At 41.4% G+C, this 15,906-nt stretch overlaps 1 protein-coding gene across 2 annotated transcripts in view; it reads left to right on the forward strand.

Moving 5' to 3' along the window:
• The window catches only part of LOC127577229 (chromodomain Y-like protein 2), a 126,168-nt gene extending 111,199 nt beyond the window's left edge, over window positions 1-14,969 (forward strand). For both annotated transcript variants that reach the window (XM_052028231.1, XM_052028232.1), the window contains exons 5-7: window positions 27-237; window positions 1,439-1,582; window positions 12,422-14,969. In XM_052028231.1, the coding sequence (XP_051884191.1) occupies window positions 27-237; window positions 1,439-1,582; window positions 12,422-12,580 (514 nt within the window). In that variant the 3' untranslated portion in view covers window positions 12,581-14,969. The remainder of the gene's footprint in view (window positions 1-26; window positions 238-1,438; window positions 1,583-12,421) is intronic.
• Window positions 14,970-15,906: the final 937 nt, after the last annotated feature.

The following is a 15,906-nucleotide window of genomic DNA, read 5'->3' on the forward strand; positions in this document are numbered from 1 at the left end:
GTATTTGCGTTTTTTTTCTTTTCCAGAGACTTTGTGAATGCCTTCATTCAGTTTAAGAAGCCCATTGTGGTGGCAGTCAATGGACCAGCTCTGGGACTGGGAGCCTCTATACTTCCGCTCTGTGACATTGTGTGGGCCAGTGAAAAAGCCTGGTTTCAGACTCCGTACGCAACCATACGATTAACACCAGCTGGATGTTCTTCATATACCTTTCCACAGATAATGGGAGTTGCTCTTGTGAGTACCTCATGTCAGATAATACCTTTCATTGAATATAAAGATACCTCTGTCTGTAAACACTCCATACTCTGGCTTTAGATTAAAAATTGACATATATTCCTTTGCTCTGTATACAGATGCTCCTTTGACCAGTGAGTGTTTCCAGGATGTATTTGTTTTATTTTATCTAATTAATATGATTATCCTTTCCTCTTACATTTTTATGGAAAACATCACAGACCATTCAGGAAAAGAATTAGATTAAATGCACACCAGTTGAAACCAACAGAGGGTAGAAGTCAAATTACCACAAGACGTAGCAGAATTGGGCAATTCGGCCCAGCGAGTCTGCTCCGCCATTCGATCATGGCTGATTTATTTTTCCCCCTCAACCACATTCTCGTGCCTTCTCCCCATAACTTTTGATGCCCTTACTAATCGAGAAACTATCAACCTCTGTTTTAAATATACCCAATGACTTGGCCTTCACAGCTGTCTGTGGCAATGAATTTTCCCTGGAGCATAGGAGGCTAAAGGGAAACTTTATCAAGGTTTATAAAATCATGAGGGGCATAGATAAGGTGGATGGCCATGATCTTTTTCCCAAAGTAGGATAGTCTTAAACTGAAGGAATAGCTTTAAGGTGGCAGTGGAAAGATTTAAAAGAGACCCAAGGGAAAACTTTCACACAGAGGGTGGTGGGTATATGGAACAAGCTGCCAGAGGAAGCTGTAGAGGTGGGTGCAGTCACAGTGCTTAAAAGACATTTAGACAGGTGCCTGGATAGGAAAGGTTTAGAGGGATATGGGCCAAATGCAAGCAAATGGGACCAGTTTAGAGAGGCATCTTGGTTGGCATGACCAGGTTGGGCTGAAGGGCCTGTTTCCATCTGTATAATGCTAGGACTCTATAACTAATAGCTGGGAATCATTGCGAGAACAGGTTGGACAGGCTAGGCTTGTATCTGTTGTACCTGTAGAAGTGTGTAAGGAGGACTTGATTGAAACATAGAAGACCCTGAGGAGTGTCGACAGGTTGATGCCGAGAGGATGTTTCCTTTTGTGAGAGAATCCAGAACCAAAGGTTCACTGCTACTTAATTCAATTAATTTAATTCGCCATTTGCCATGAACTGTGACTCAAGCCTGTAGCTACCACTCCCTTATCTTAAACACTTTTCTTCCAGAAATAAAATTACAAGACTTGTTTTCTTCTTTCAGGCAAACGAAATGCTGTTTTGTGGGAGAAAACTAACGGCACAGGAAGCCTGCAGCAGGGGACTGGTGTCTCAAGTCTTCTGGCCAACCACATTCAGCCAAGAAGTTATGTTGCGGGTGAAAGAGATGGCATCATGCAGCGCAGTGGCAAGTTTATTCATCATTTACAAATAACCTTATGGCTTAAGATGTGTCCGGAGTCCTGATGTTCATGAGAAGGGTGAATCAGAATATATTTTAAATGGTAGGGAGCTAGTAATTTGTAATGATTTCGCTTGTAACCTGAGAACCTTGATTAAGTCTTTCCACTTGAAAGCTTTTTAACTAATGCTTAAAGTATGGTCTTGATGTGATTAGATAAGAGCATATCATCAAGGAAAACAAAGTTGGTTGTTGATCCATCAACTGCTTTGCAGATAAGGAGTAGGGAGGATACTTCTGACCTTTTAACATTGCATTGGAAGGTGATAACATGCCTAAACAAAAACAGAAAGTGCCAGAAACACTCAGCAGGTGAAGCAGTATCTGTGGAAAGAGAAACAGTCAACATTTCAGGTTTCCAACTGTTTCTGTATCCACAGGGGCTGCCTGACCTGCTGAGTTTTTCAAGCATTTTCTGTTTCAGAAGTCCATAATCTGCAGGGATTTTTTTTTATCTTCAATAACATATCCTTGATGCGGCAAAGCAGATTTGAAGCTGAAGTTCTAAAAGCAATGACAACAAGTGACATCCTGGCCTAACTCTGCATTAGCTCCCTTCAGGGTGTTTAAAACATTGACAGGTGATTAACGAAGCATCCAGGAGCAGAATTCCTGAAGGAGGTAACAGCCAACCAGACCACTTAGGGTACCCAAGAAACAAACTGCTGGAGGAACTCAGCGGGTCAGGCAGCATCCGTGGAGGGAAATGTACAGCCGATGTTTTGGACTGCGACCCTTCATCTGGACTGGACACTCAGAGTAGCCATGTTGCAAACCGGATAAGCATTCTAGGCTTGGGTCAGAATATTCAAGCAGCTTATACTCTGATGTTTTTTTTATGGATAAAACATCAAACTGAGATCCCATATGTTCTCTAAGGTGGATATAAATGACTCATGCACTATTTCAAAGAGCAAGGGAATTATCCTGCCCAATAGTTATCCTTTGATTAACTTTTCTTAGAACAGATTATCTGCACTTTACTACACTGCTGCTTGAGGGAGCTTATTGTAGGCATATGGCTGCATTTCCAGCATCAGAAATTCTTCACAGGTTGTAAACCACTTTAATGTTCTGACAGCAATGTTCAAGGTATAATACAAATGTGAGCCTTCACTGGTATCAGCGAACAGACATTAAACAGGCAGTGCAAACGAAAAGCTTTTAGCATGTAATGAACGTTAACACATTTTCAGGACAGGATTGAGGATTCTGAGGTCTAACCAATGCATCGATCAGTAGTGATTTCAGAAGCATGCACTGCAGGAACAATGGAAGGAAACAAAATGAAGAGAGACCCCAGGTTCAGTGCTGATGCTGGGGTCCAGAGCAGTGGAGCTGAAAGACCTGTCAGGAAGATGTCCTATTGTTAATTGTGGTTGTTGAACAAGTTTGCTGATGATACGACAGTGGTGGGTCTCATCAGCAGGAACGATGAAACAGCTCACAGAGAGGAGGTGGAGAGGCTGGTGGACTGGTGCCCAGTCAACAATCTCTCCTTGAATGTGGACAAAACAAGAGAGGTGATTGTGGATTTTAGAAAGGCCCAGGCTGACCACTCATCCCCGTGCATCAATGGCTTCATTGTAGAGAGTCAGCTGCTATAAATTCTTGGGAATACATCTAGTAGACGACCTGTCCTGGTCAACCAACATCTCCTCCCTCGCCAAGAAGACACAGCAGCATCTCCACTTTTTACGGCGGCTGAAGAGAGCAAACCTGCCCTCACCACATTCTACAGGGGTACCATTGAGAGTGTCCTAACCAGCTGCATCTCTGCCTGGTACAGTAACTGTAACATCTCTGACCGTAAGACTTTGCAGAGAATTGCGAGTACAGCTGGAAAGATCATTGGAGTACCTCTTCCCTCCATCCTGGATATCTACAACACATGATGCACACACAAGGTCTGCAGAATCACAGATGACCCCTCTCATCCCTCCCACGACCTATTTGTCCCACTGCCGTCTGGCAAGCGGTACCGGAGCATCCGTGCCAGAACTACTAGACTGTACAGCAGTTCTTTTCCCCAGGCTGTCAGGCTCCTGAATACCCTGGAAGCAGCTTCAGATAAATGCCGCGTCAAAAGCCCTGGTTTGCACAACAGCATATAAGAACTTTGGCTGCTGCTGAACATGTTTATACATTTAGTGCAACACACTGAGTTCAGTATTTTCTTCGTCCAACTCAGTTTTGCACTAACCCTGCACTAATTTTGTATTCTGTATGTGCCGTTTTTTGCACTATTTGTACTTGCACAATTTTTTTTGTCTGCGTTTATTGTATGTCCTCTGTTCTTTGTATGTCCTCTGTTGTGTGAGTCTGGGGGAAACGACATTTCGTTCCTCCATGTGTTTTTATAGCATATAGGTGAATGACAATAACATATAACTTGAACTTAAACTTGAATTGAAGAATCTGCTGGAAGAAACGCGAGCCGGATTTGTAGTCAGAACAGAAATAGACCATTTCTCTTTCCACAGATACTGCCTGATCTGCTGAATGTTTTCAGCATTTTCTGTTTTTGTTAAGGAATATTTTACCTTCCAAAGCAATGTTAAGAGGTCAGCAAGTGCCGTCCCTACTCCTTATCTGCAATGTAAGATAAGATAAGATATCTTTATTAGTCAGATGTACATCAAAACACACAATGAAATGTATCTTTTTCTTGCGTAGAGTGTTCTGGGGGCAGCCCGCAAGTGTCGACACGCTTCCAGCACCAACATAGCATGCCCACAACTTCCTAACCCGTACGTCTTTGGAATGTGGGAGGAAACCGGAGCACCCGGAGGAAACCCACGCAGACACACGGGGAGAACGTACAAACTCCTTACAGACAGTGGCCGGAATTGAACCCGGGTCGCTTGCGCTGTAAAGCGTTACACTAACCACTATGCTACCGTGCCTGCTAATGGGTCAACAACCAACTTTGTTCTCCTTGACTAATCTTATTTAATCACATCAAGTCCATGCTTTAAGTATTGGTTAAAAAGCTTTCCATTCAAAAGTAGTAAGGCAAAACAAGATTCTCCGGTTACAAGAGACTTTGTTACAAATTAACAGAAATAGGAGGATTCTAGAAGGCAACAGTTGGTGTTTCTTCTCAGTAAGTGTGCACAAGCACAGATTAAATTGGCATAAAAACAGAAAATGCTGGAAACACTCAGTAGATCAGGGTCTTCAACGTGAATTGATAGCTCTCTTTCTCTACGCAGATCCTGCCTGCCCCGCTGTGTGTTCCTAGTATTTTCTGTTTTTATGCCAATTCAACCCGTGCTGTGCTTTTGATATTGTATTTCAAATTCTCAGCACCTGCAGTTTTTTGATTTTCATTTGGCAAGGTGTGCTTCAAACTGACGTTGAGGTAGAGGGTGCAGAAAAAATCCTTGAGGGATAATGTGAACCTGAAATACAATCCCAGAACTTGCAGAGGTTAGACTGAGATAAGAAAGGTCTGAAGTGTAAAAACAGCAAAGAATTCTCCAAGGCTGTACGAGTTAGTTGCAGAGCGAACCATTGACGAACAGGGACTCAGCTGGAAGGCAGCCAAAACAATATAATTGTTAGCATCAGCAGTGAGCTGAAAGTCATAGAGAAGCTGAATTATCTGGTGAACCAGGGTAAATATAGGTAGTAATAATTCATTTCAGAATTATCCAGGATGAAGGTGAGATTTCCTTAGTAAGACAAGCCAAGGGGCCTTCACATTATCCTAATTCCTTCCTTCATGTTTCTTTTCCATGGAGTTCTGCTTATTGATTGATGTGCAATGAAACAGTACAGAAATCAAATGCCAGTGAGCACTTGACAAAACAGGATGACACTGGACATGTTCAACATACATGGAATATTCCAATTATCTTAAGGAGGATGATATCCGTTAACGTAATGAGGAGTGAATCAGTTGTCACGTCTCTGCTCAAAATGAGAAAAAAGTGATGATACCCAACAAAGTAAATGCGATGTAAATGGAATCGGTCCCCGCACCTAACTTCTAGAAACACATCAATAAATCACCCTGGCCAACTAGAAGATGGATGATTTAGTAAATCCCTGAAAATTAACAACAAATACAGAAAATGCCAGAAGTACTCAGCAAGGCAGGCTGCATCTGTGGGAAGAGAAACAGAGTTAACCTTTCAGGTCCGAACAGAACTGCTGAAGGGTCTCCGACCTGAAATGTTAACTATCTTTCTCTTCCCACATGTGCGGTCTGACCTGCTGAGTGTTTCCAGCATTTTCTCTTTTGTTTTAGATTTCCAGCATCTGCAGTTTTGTTCGATTCTTTTCCCTGTTAATTAAGCCGTTGTAAGCGACTAGTATTAAGTTTATGCACTTACATGTAACTATCCTCCACTCATTACATTTGCTGAAAAATTACCCTGCTTTTATTGGGAGAAGTTGCTGTAGATTCCTTTTCCTCTGCTCTTAAGGTGATTCAGTTTTCTGAGTAAATTGAATTAGTTTGCTTTGAACTAGACTGTTATGTTATATGCCCAATCTTCCCCTCCATCTCCCCTCCATGAATTTATTGTAAATAAATAATCTGATATGAAAATCATGCAGATGCTGGAAACCTGAAATAAAACTGGCCTTGTTTCCAGTGTCCAAAGTAATTTGCTTTTGCCCACTGAGGAAATGTTATGTCCTTGGATCTCGGAAACATTTGGTAGAAGTTATGTAATAGCAGCACTTGAATTTAAGTATTGCAAAGAGAGGGGAAGGAAATATGACACCGATTGAGACAGCATGTGTTCAGAATGAAGAAGAATGTAATGAAGGGTAGATTGTCCAGTTACCCCTCACCAGTGTATTCATCTCTTTGGAAAGGAGGAACTTGTATTCGTGCCCAAAGTAACAATAATGGGCAGACTGACTTCATACTTTGTTTCCATTTATAGGCAATGAACTGAAAGATGGAAGGGTGGGCGAGAGTCCCCTTCCACGTGGCCCAAAATGTTTGATCTGAATAATGAGCATGTCCTGTGGGGCTATCCATTCATAATCTAGCTGTGCATTTTTTACAGCCCATCTTCCAATGTTATGCTTATGATAAGATTGTTTATTATTTTGTTATATTGAAAACGTTTTGCGGATAGCTTCACATCTTCCGTCCTGCCGAAATAGTGAGCAGAACTTGTAGAAACGCCGATCTGCTTTTGCTCACCAGAGAATTCACTGCTGGAAAAGAATTTCAGGATTGTGGATCTCTTGAGAAATATTGAAATGTGGTGTACTTTATGCAAGAATTAAGATGACATTTAAAAACAGCTGAAACTGAGCAACAGAACAGAAAAAATAATCAACCCACTCAATGGTCATCTCTGATCACTGAATTCTTGTCAAAGGGCAGGGATATAACATAACTGAGGAATTTTTGAGTGCAAGACATGAGTTCCATTCACATTTTCTGGAGAATTTCATAGCTTTTCCTAAGAACCAACACCCACTGAGCCCTGCCTTCTTGCAGAATTGCTGAATTACTGTGCCACTGAAGGAGGACATTAGGCCCCTCAACTATAGACTGACTCCTAGTAGAGCAACCCCATCAGCCCCATTCCCCTGTACCTTCCCCATAGCCCTGCAAATTACTTTGCCTCAAGTTCCCATGCATTTCCATCATGAAAGCCCTGGTTGACTCCTTTTCCAGTTGACCAAGGCAGTGAGTCCAAGATCATTATTATTCTCTGCACATAACTGGCTTTTCTCTTGTATCCCTTGCATATTTGGCCAGACGTTAAATCTGTGGCTCCTGATCCTTGAGCCATTCTTAGTTGGAACAGCTTCCTTCTATTTACCCTATCCAACCTGTCAGGATCTTGTACACCTACATCAAATCTCCTCTCATTCTTCTTCGCTTCAAGGAGAACAACCTCGTCTTCCGCTGTTGAAGCTACAGTTGTAATCCACCTACCCTGAAACTGTCCCCTAGTAAAACCTTTCCATCAACCTTCCAGGACCTCCTTAACATGTGGTTACCAGAATATGACGCAACAGTTCAGTGTGGCCTGGCCAATGTGTTATGCAGGTTCAACTTAACTTCCTTGTATTTGTACCTTAATGCTTCTGTTGATGAATCCAGGATCCTGATCCTTTACTAATTGCTCTCTCAACATACCAGTGTTTTAGGGATTCCAAATCTCAACAGCATGAAACCATGTGATCGGTCAACCTCTTATTTAAAGGAAGTATTGAACCATCAAGCAATGTATGCATGTGTGTGTGTGTATGTGTTAAGCAGATGTGTATTTGTGCTTCACATTAATATAACCGCAGAGTATTTTGTTATCTGGTAGTACCATGATATCTCACCTCAGGCAAATTGCAATGGATTTGGAATTCAAAAGCGTTTCAGCCAAGTGATCGACTTTGGAAACAACACTAAGAGCAGATTATGTAAGAACATCACTGGGAACCTGAAAATTACATGCCTTAGTCACAGTGACTTATTCCTCACAGGCAAAGCCATATGTTCCTTCATTGTTGCCAGTCAGTGAACAATGTGCAGCTCAGCAGGAAGCAGGGTTTGAACGGGAAGGGTTGTCAGAACATTGTGCAGCAGTTACTTGTGGGGCTGCTCTTCAGTTGAGGGGTCCACCTTCTTCCCCTCATCTCCATAAAGCAGAAAGTATGCTGACTTCAAATTTTGGATAAAATTAATCCACACCATCGAAGTCATCACCAGGTGGATGTGTCACACCTTGGCTCAGGACTGGCATGGGGAATCATTCAGGCACAGATAAGACTTTGATTCGCAGGACATATTTAGCTGAGAGAAGGGCATTAGTGAATAAGCAAAATACCACCTTCCCCAAACTTAAAGCCACATCGAACTCCAGGGATTTTATGAAAGAAAATCAATTAAACACATTGCAGTAGGAGCTAATCAAATTTTATTACTCTCAGAAATCTAATCTTTGCAATCTCAACTGCACAGGAAGAGAGGAAGAAACAAGAGAGGAGTAGTGATGGGGATTCAATAGTTCAGGCAGGCAAGTCTGTGGTTGCAGACAGAACTACAGGGATGCTGTCTCCATGGTATCAGGGTCAAGAATGTCATTGCATGCTGAAGGGAATGGGTGAACAGACAGAAAGTTGTGTCCACATTGGTAGCATCGATACCATCAATACCAATGTGGACCACAACCAGGTAGAAAGAGGATGAGGTTCTGCAGGAGGAGTTTAGAAAGAGGTTAAAAAGCAAGGCCTTGAAGGTAGTAATCTCCATATTAATAACAGTGCCACACATGAATGAGTACAGAAAGATGGAGCAGATGAGTGTGGGTCTGGAGAGGAGTAGGAGGGAGATCTTTAGATTCCTGAGGAGTTGGGACCTTTTCTGGGGGAGATGGGACCTCTACGGATCAGGTTGCATCCCAATAGGGATTGGACCAGCACCCTCAGAAAGATAGTTTACTTATGCTGCTGGGGAGATGTTAAATCTGCTTGATGGGGGGCGGGGGGGGATTGGAACCGAGGGCAGAATCAGAAGGGAGATAAGCTGATCTGGAAATAGGAAGATTGGGGTTCAGGTGAGAAGGTATTTAGAAAAGCAAGGAGAAAGGCAGTAGCTCAGGGTGGTACAGGGGTAACAATAACCAGAGTGTATTGGAAGGGGTGGGGAACACAAGCATAAAAATGCATCAGCAAGTAGAGTTGGAGTGAGGAAAGATGATGAGATAAAATTCAAGGCTTTTCATCTGAATGCACGCAGTATTCATAAAAAGATAGATGAAATGACCAGCTCCAGTAGAAATAAAGGTGCAAGGTCTGAGAGCTATTACAGGGATGTGGCTGCAAGGTGACGAAGGCTGGGAAGTGAATATTTTAGGTAGTTGAAGGATAGGCAGAAGGGAGAGGGAGATGGGGTAGTTCTGTCAAAGAGGGTTGAGATCACTGCAGTGATGGGGAATGATACTCAAGGTTTAGATGCTCAGATACAGTGGCATGCATAAGTTGGGCACCACTGGTCAAAATTTCTGTTACTGTAAATAGTTAAGTGAGTAGAAGATGAACTGATCTTCAAAAGTCATAAAGTTAAAGATGAAACAATCTTTTCAACATTTTAAGCAAGGTTAGTGTATTATTTTTGTTTTGTACAATTTTAGAGTGGAAAAAAAGGAAAGAAGCACCATGCAAAAGTTTGGGCACACCAAGAGATTTGGGCTCTCAGATAACTTTTACCAAGGCCTCAGACCTTCATTAGGTGTTAGGGCTATGGCTTGTTCACAGTCATCGTTAGGAAAGGCCAGGTGATGCAAATTTCAAAGATTTATAAATACTCTGACTCCTCAAACCTTGTCCCAACAATCAGCAACCATGGGCTCCTCTAAGCAGCTGCCTAGCACTATGAAAATTAAAAACAAATGATGCCACAAAGCAAGAGAAGGCTATAAGAAGATAGCAGAGTGTTTTCAGGTAGCCGTTTCCTCAGTTCGTATGTAATTAAGAAATGGCAGTTAACAGGAACGGTGGAGGTCAAGTTGAGGTCTGGAAGACCAAGAAAACTTTCCAAGAGAACTGCTCGTAGGATTGCTAGAAAGGCAAATCAAAACCCCCGTTTGACTGCAAAAGACCTTCAGGAAGATTTAGCAGAGTCTGGAGTGGTGGTGCACTGTTCTATTGTGCAGCGACACCTGCACAAATATGACCTTCATGGAAGAGTCATCAGAAGAAACCTTTCCTGCCTCCTCACCGCAAAATCAGCGTCAGAAGTTTGCAAAGGAACATCTAAACAGCCTGATGCATTTTGGAAACAAGTCCTGTGGACTGAGGAAGTTAAAATAGAATTTTTTGGCCGCAATGAGCAAAGGTGTGTTTGGAGATAAAGGGTGCAGAATTTCATGAAAAGAACACCTCTCCAACTGTTAAGCATGGAGGTGGATCGATCATGCTTTGGGCTTGTGTTGCAGCCAGTGGCACGGGGAACATTTCACTGGTAGAGGGAAGAATGAACTCAATTAAATACCAGCAAATTCTGGAAGCAAACAACACACCGTCTGTAAAAAAGCTGAAGATGAAAAGAGGATGGCTTCTACAACAGGATAACTGTCCTAAACACACCTCAAAATCCACAATGGACTACCTCAAGAGGCACAAGCTGAAGGTTTTGCCATGGCCCTCACAGTCCCCTGACCTAAACATCATCGAAAATCTGTGGATAGACCTCAAAAGAGCAGTGCATGCAAGACAGCCCAAGAATCTCATAGAACTAGAATCCTTTTGCAAGGAAGAATGGGCGAAAATCCCCCAAACAAGAATTGAAAGACTCTTAGCTGGCTACAGAAAGCGTTTACAAGCTGTGATACTTGCCAAAGGGGGTGTTACTAAGTACTGACCATGCATGGTGCCCAAACTTTTGCTTCGGGCCCTTTTCCTTTTTTGTTATTTTGAAACTGTAAAAGATGGAAATAAAAAAGTAATCTTGCTTAAAATATTAAAGAAATGTGTCATCTTTAACTTTATGCCTTTTGGAAATCAGGTCATCTTTTACTTGCTTAGCTATTCACAGTAACAGAAATTTTGACCAGGGGTGCCCAAACTTTTGCATGCCACTGTATAGAGCTTCAATCTACACATCAGTTCTGGCAGGGATAAGAGATCATAAAGGTGGGAGTTTATAGGCCACCTATAAACTCCCACCTTTATATATACAGACAGAGTTTAAATCAAGAAATAGTCATAGAGGCCCATCTGGCCCTTTGGTCCACCATGTCCATGCTGCCCCTTTTGCCCACCTATACTAATCCCATTTGCCCACATTAGGACTATACTCTGCATGCCTTGTCTGCTGAAGTGTCTGTCTGAATGCATGTTAAATGTAGTAATTGTATCTGATTCCATCACTGCCTCTGGCATCACATTCCAGATGTGATGGGGGATCAACTCAAATTGACAAGGGTAGCCCAGAGGATACATTAATAGCGTATTCGGGATGGTTTCTTAGAGGAACCAACCTATTTTAATTCAGTGAGATATTAGTGAGAGAGATATGGGCCAAATGCAGGCAGATGGGACAAGCTCCGATAGGTAACTTGGTCAGCATGGGCAGGCTGGGCTGAAGGGCCTGTTTCCATGCTATATAACTCTATAACTTTACTAGAAAATGGGGTTGCTATGGATGGGTATTTGATGGTCGGCATGGAAACTGGGCAGATACACTAACAACATTTAAAAGGTACTTGGATAGGTACGGTTAGCATAACACTTTACAGTGCCAGTGACCTGGGTTCAATTCCGGCCACTGTCTGTAAGGAATTTGTACGTTCTCCCCGTGACTGCGTGGGTTTCCTCTGGGTGCTCCGGTTTCCTCCCACATTCCAAAAAAAACGTATGGGTTAGGAAGTTGTGGGCATGGTATGTTGGCACTGGAAGCGTGGTGACACTTGCAGGCTGCCCCCGGAACACTCTACGCAAAAAGATGCATTTCACTGTGTGTTTCGATGTACATGTGACTAATAAAGAAATCTTACGTGGATAGGAAAGATAGGGGGATATGGGCCAAATGCAAAAAATGGGACTAGCTTAGATGGGAATCTTGGTCAGCATGGACCAGTTGGGCCGAAGGGCTTGTTTGTATGCTATATGACTCTATGAAAGGTTATGGACCCAAAACATTGACTTTGTTTCTCTGTCTCCACCTGTCCCGCTAAGTACTTTCTGTTTTATTTCAGACATGCAGCATCTGCAGTATTTTGCTTCTGGGTGTTGAAAATCCAGCCCTGTTCAGCGTTTTTCTTCTGAGCTTTGTTCGTAGGTGATTGATGGGGTTTTTCCCTCCTTCAGGTACTGGAAGAATCGAAGTGTCTGGTGCGCAGCTTCCTCAAAACTGCCCTGGAACAGGTGAATGAAAGGGAATGTCAGATGTTGAAGCAGCTGTGGAGTTCCTCCAAAGGATTGGATTCATTGTTTAGCTACCTGCAGGAAAAGATCTATGAGGTCTGAAGCCACTGTTACACTTGAACCTGCTGTCCATTATTCCAGTCTGTGGAAGGAGTCAATGGGCTTAATAACTGATGTTAACGAGTCCCATGCTTAAGCAGATGGGCTTAATGTTACAAATTGGCCAGCAAATGTCTTTGAAACATGATAAATACTGAACCGATCTGTCAGAGATGCCCAAGTGGGTATATGTTAGATGCACCTCTGCATGCATTTTCAGCTATTTTGATGCTCATTGTCAAATAATGCCATGTGATTTCTTTTCTTAAAAGCTGGCCTTAAGAGTCCCAGTATCGTTCCATCTCAAACCAACCAGACCCATTTGCCCAATTTACAACGAATGTTGCGTTTATGAATAACACTTTGATGAATGAGTCATAATTAATCCCTTTACTTCTGAACTCACAGCACAAGAAAGAGTTGTTATGTAATATGTCAAGGTTGTATATTTAGACTCATTTTGCAATTGATTTAGTTAGCAGAGGGTTAGCACTGGTTAATCGGTAATTCCTTCATTAGGATTGTAAGTAGCAAGTGATAAATGCAATTCATTGGTGTAGATTTTCAGTACAACTTTTACCTGATTATTAAGCAATCAGGAGAACACGCAGGAAGAAATAACTTTAAAATTGTGACATTTTTATTTAGTAACTTTTTAGATAATTATTTTACAAAAGTTTCAAACTCTAGTTAAACAATGGCAGATTTTATGTATTTATTATTTCTTTCAGCTTTAACAATAAGGTTTAATGGAACATTTTTTTCTTTCTGACTTTTACGATCCTAGGTGTGAATCTTACTGGGAGCGTTTTTTAAGTTTTATTTTTGAAATGATCCCAACTACCTAAGTCAACCGTGTAAGAGATCATTGATGCTGTTGAGTACAGCTCCGTCTTGAACCATAAAATATACAAGCAGGGTCTGGATACCAAATATAATATTTGTACAATACAGAAGGAATATTCTGGTTGTGAAGTGCTTTTTTTCCCCCAATCCTTAATATTTACCAATATCTTTCTGTTATTGACTGCTGTCATATGACCAGCTCAAGGTCCAAAGCCAATCAGTCATATTCCATGCTCTAAGTCCTAAAGTAGTAGTGAGTTTTCATTTCTTATTTATTTAAAGAAATATGCACTAATCAGACACAGTGTATGTGCTGTTGTTAAGTGACTCAGAGGAGTATGTTACAAAGAAGATATGGGTTTTATCTCACTAAATTGAAAAGGGTTCAATAAATATTTGTTGGTTAAATTTTAGTTGTGCAAAAATAGATGGGTGTTTCTTAATGCGAGAATAGCCCATACCTGGGTACTGGCACAAATACAGTATTTACAAACATCAAATGGGAAGCCACATTGAAGGGGTTGAACACTCTAAAGCGTGTTCATTGTAAACTGCTGTGTTTAATTTTTTTAAAATATTCACTGGTATCTACAGCTTGTAGATATGGGATAAACTGTATGCTGGTTCCATGGAGATGTACACTTGATTTTCATCTTTACTGAAGTTGCTTCTGTAACTACATTGATGAGTTTGACACACCATATCACCGAAATATGGCAAAATTGCAAGACAATATATATTTTTTCAAATGATAAACTTTCTTTTTTATATCATTACCCAAGACCTATTGCTTTGCTTCTTTAGAGAGTCTTATGTCCCGAAGTAGATGTTTTTTTATCAACTGCCTATTTAACCTCAACGCTTTGTGCCAATATATATTGTTTTTGATGTTTATGAAACACTGTTTGCCCCAATCTCATGTTTTTTAAAAAAAACCTGCCCTGTGTTTGAAAATTAACACACCAAGAAAAAAAGAAGCTGTTCATATTGTGGATATTTTTTGCCAAGTTCTGTTCTGTTCAAGACACAAAGAATTTCATGGGAGAACATTATCACATCTCAGCCACGAGGAACATTGAAGTTTACCTTTTGGATAATCGGTGTTACTGGTGAAGAAAACAGAATGAAAGTGTACTTCATCAACCAAGAGGATCAGTCATACCACAGCAACCTGTGGGGACTGAATTGTATATGTGTCGGAAACTTGTTAAATGTATTTATCCCACAGCAGAACACAATGGGTTTTAAAAGTTTTTTTGTAAGCGGGGGCTGTGTTTATTTAAAAATTCTTAGCAATCTGTTTTTGATGTGGGCACCCTTTTTCTTACCGGAGATATATTATCTATATGTTCTATAAACTACCAGGTAATTCTGATCTATGTGATGACTAACTTGTGTAAGTCAGAAACCTACACAGACTGTCTACTGCTTTTGTAATTGGTGTACAGACACTTTTCTGGGTGCCTTAGAAGTTGTATTTTTCATGTGTGTTAATATATTTATATATTGTGGAAAAGCTGCTCCCAATAAAATAATATGAAATTCATAGGTTGCATGGGTCAGCTCTTGTTCTGGGTCCTCTGCATGTCACAGCACAATGCCTGAAAGCCAAGCTGCCCAGGTATTCATTGACATCCAAAGTGGAAGGGGTTGTAATGGATGGAGATTGTCATGGAATTTGTACAAACTTCAGCACAGCATTGTCCTTCCACTGGCTTCTACGGATAAGTGTAGTAAATAAATATTACAGAAAGGTGCAGATGATACAAAGCTTCAGAGCAAAATAGGTCACAGGCAGGTGTACATTTGACTGGGATGACATGGGTGCAGTTCTGCAGATTATATTTACGTATATTGGATGAGTTGTGGTATGTGCACCAAACTCTTGGACTTTTAAAAATACATATCGTTTTTAAACCTGTTGATAGTCTCACCTTTTCTATCTCTGAAATCTCCTCCGGCCTTACAAGACATCTGCATTCCTCCGATTCTGGCTCGCTATCACCCCTGATTTTTATCGTTCCATCATCGGTGGCAGTGCCTTCAATTGTCATCAGACACCGAATGCTGGAATTTCCTCCTTAAGCCTTTCTAACAACTTGTCCATGCACTGGGTCATCTGCCCAAATGGCACCCTTCTTTGTTTGATAATGCTTCTCTGAGGAGTCTTGAGACGTTGTGCTGGTATATAAATCCAAGTTCTTGTACCCATGCTGGGGTATCTTTCCAGGATCAAACACCAGACTGGATACTATCTTTAGTTAAGCATCAAATGGGAGCAGCAGTAGGTCATCTGACCCTTCAATCATACATTACCTGTAAACAATGTACTGCTGTTTCCCTCCCAGCACTTGCCAACAGCAGGCACATCAAAGCACTGGAAAAAGACCACTAATGCTGCCTCCACAAAATCATCCAAGTTCACTGGAAGGATAATGAAAGCAACGTAAGTATCCTCGCCTGGGCCTAACATCCCCAGCACT

Source organism: Pristis pectinata, chromosome 13, assembly GCF_009764475.1.
Source record: "Pristis pectinata isolate sPriPec2 chromosome 13, sPriPec2.1.pri, whole genome shotgun sequence".
Classification (NCBI taxonomy): domain Eukaryota; kingdom Metazoa; phylum Chordata; class Chondrichthyes; order Rhinopristiformes; family Pristidae; genus Pristis; species Pristis pectinata.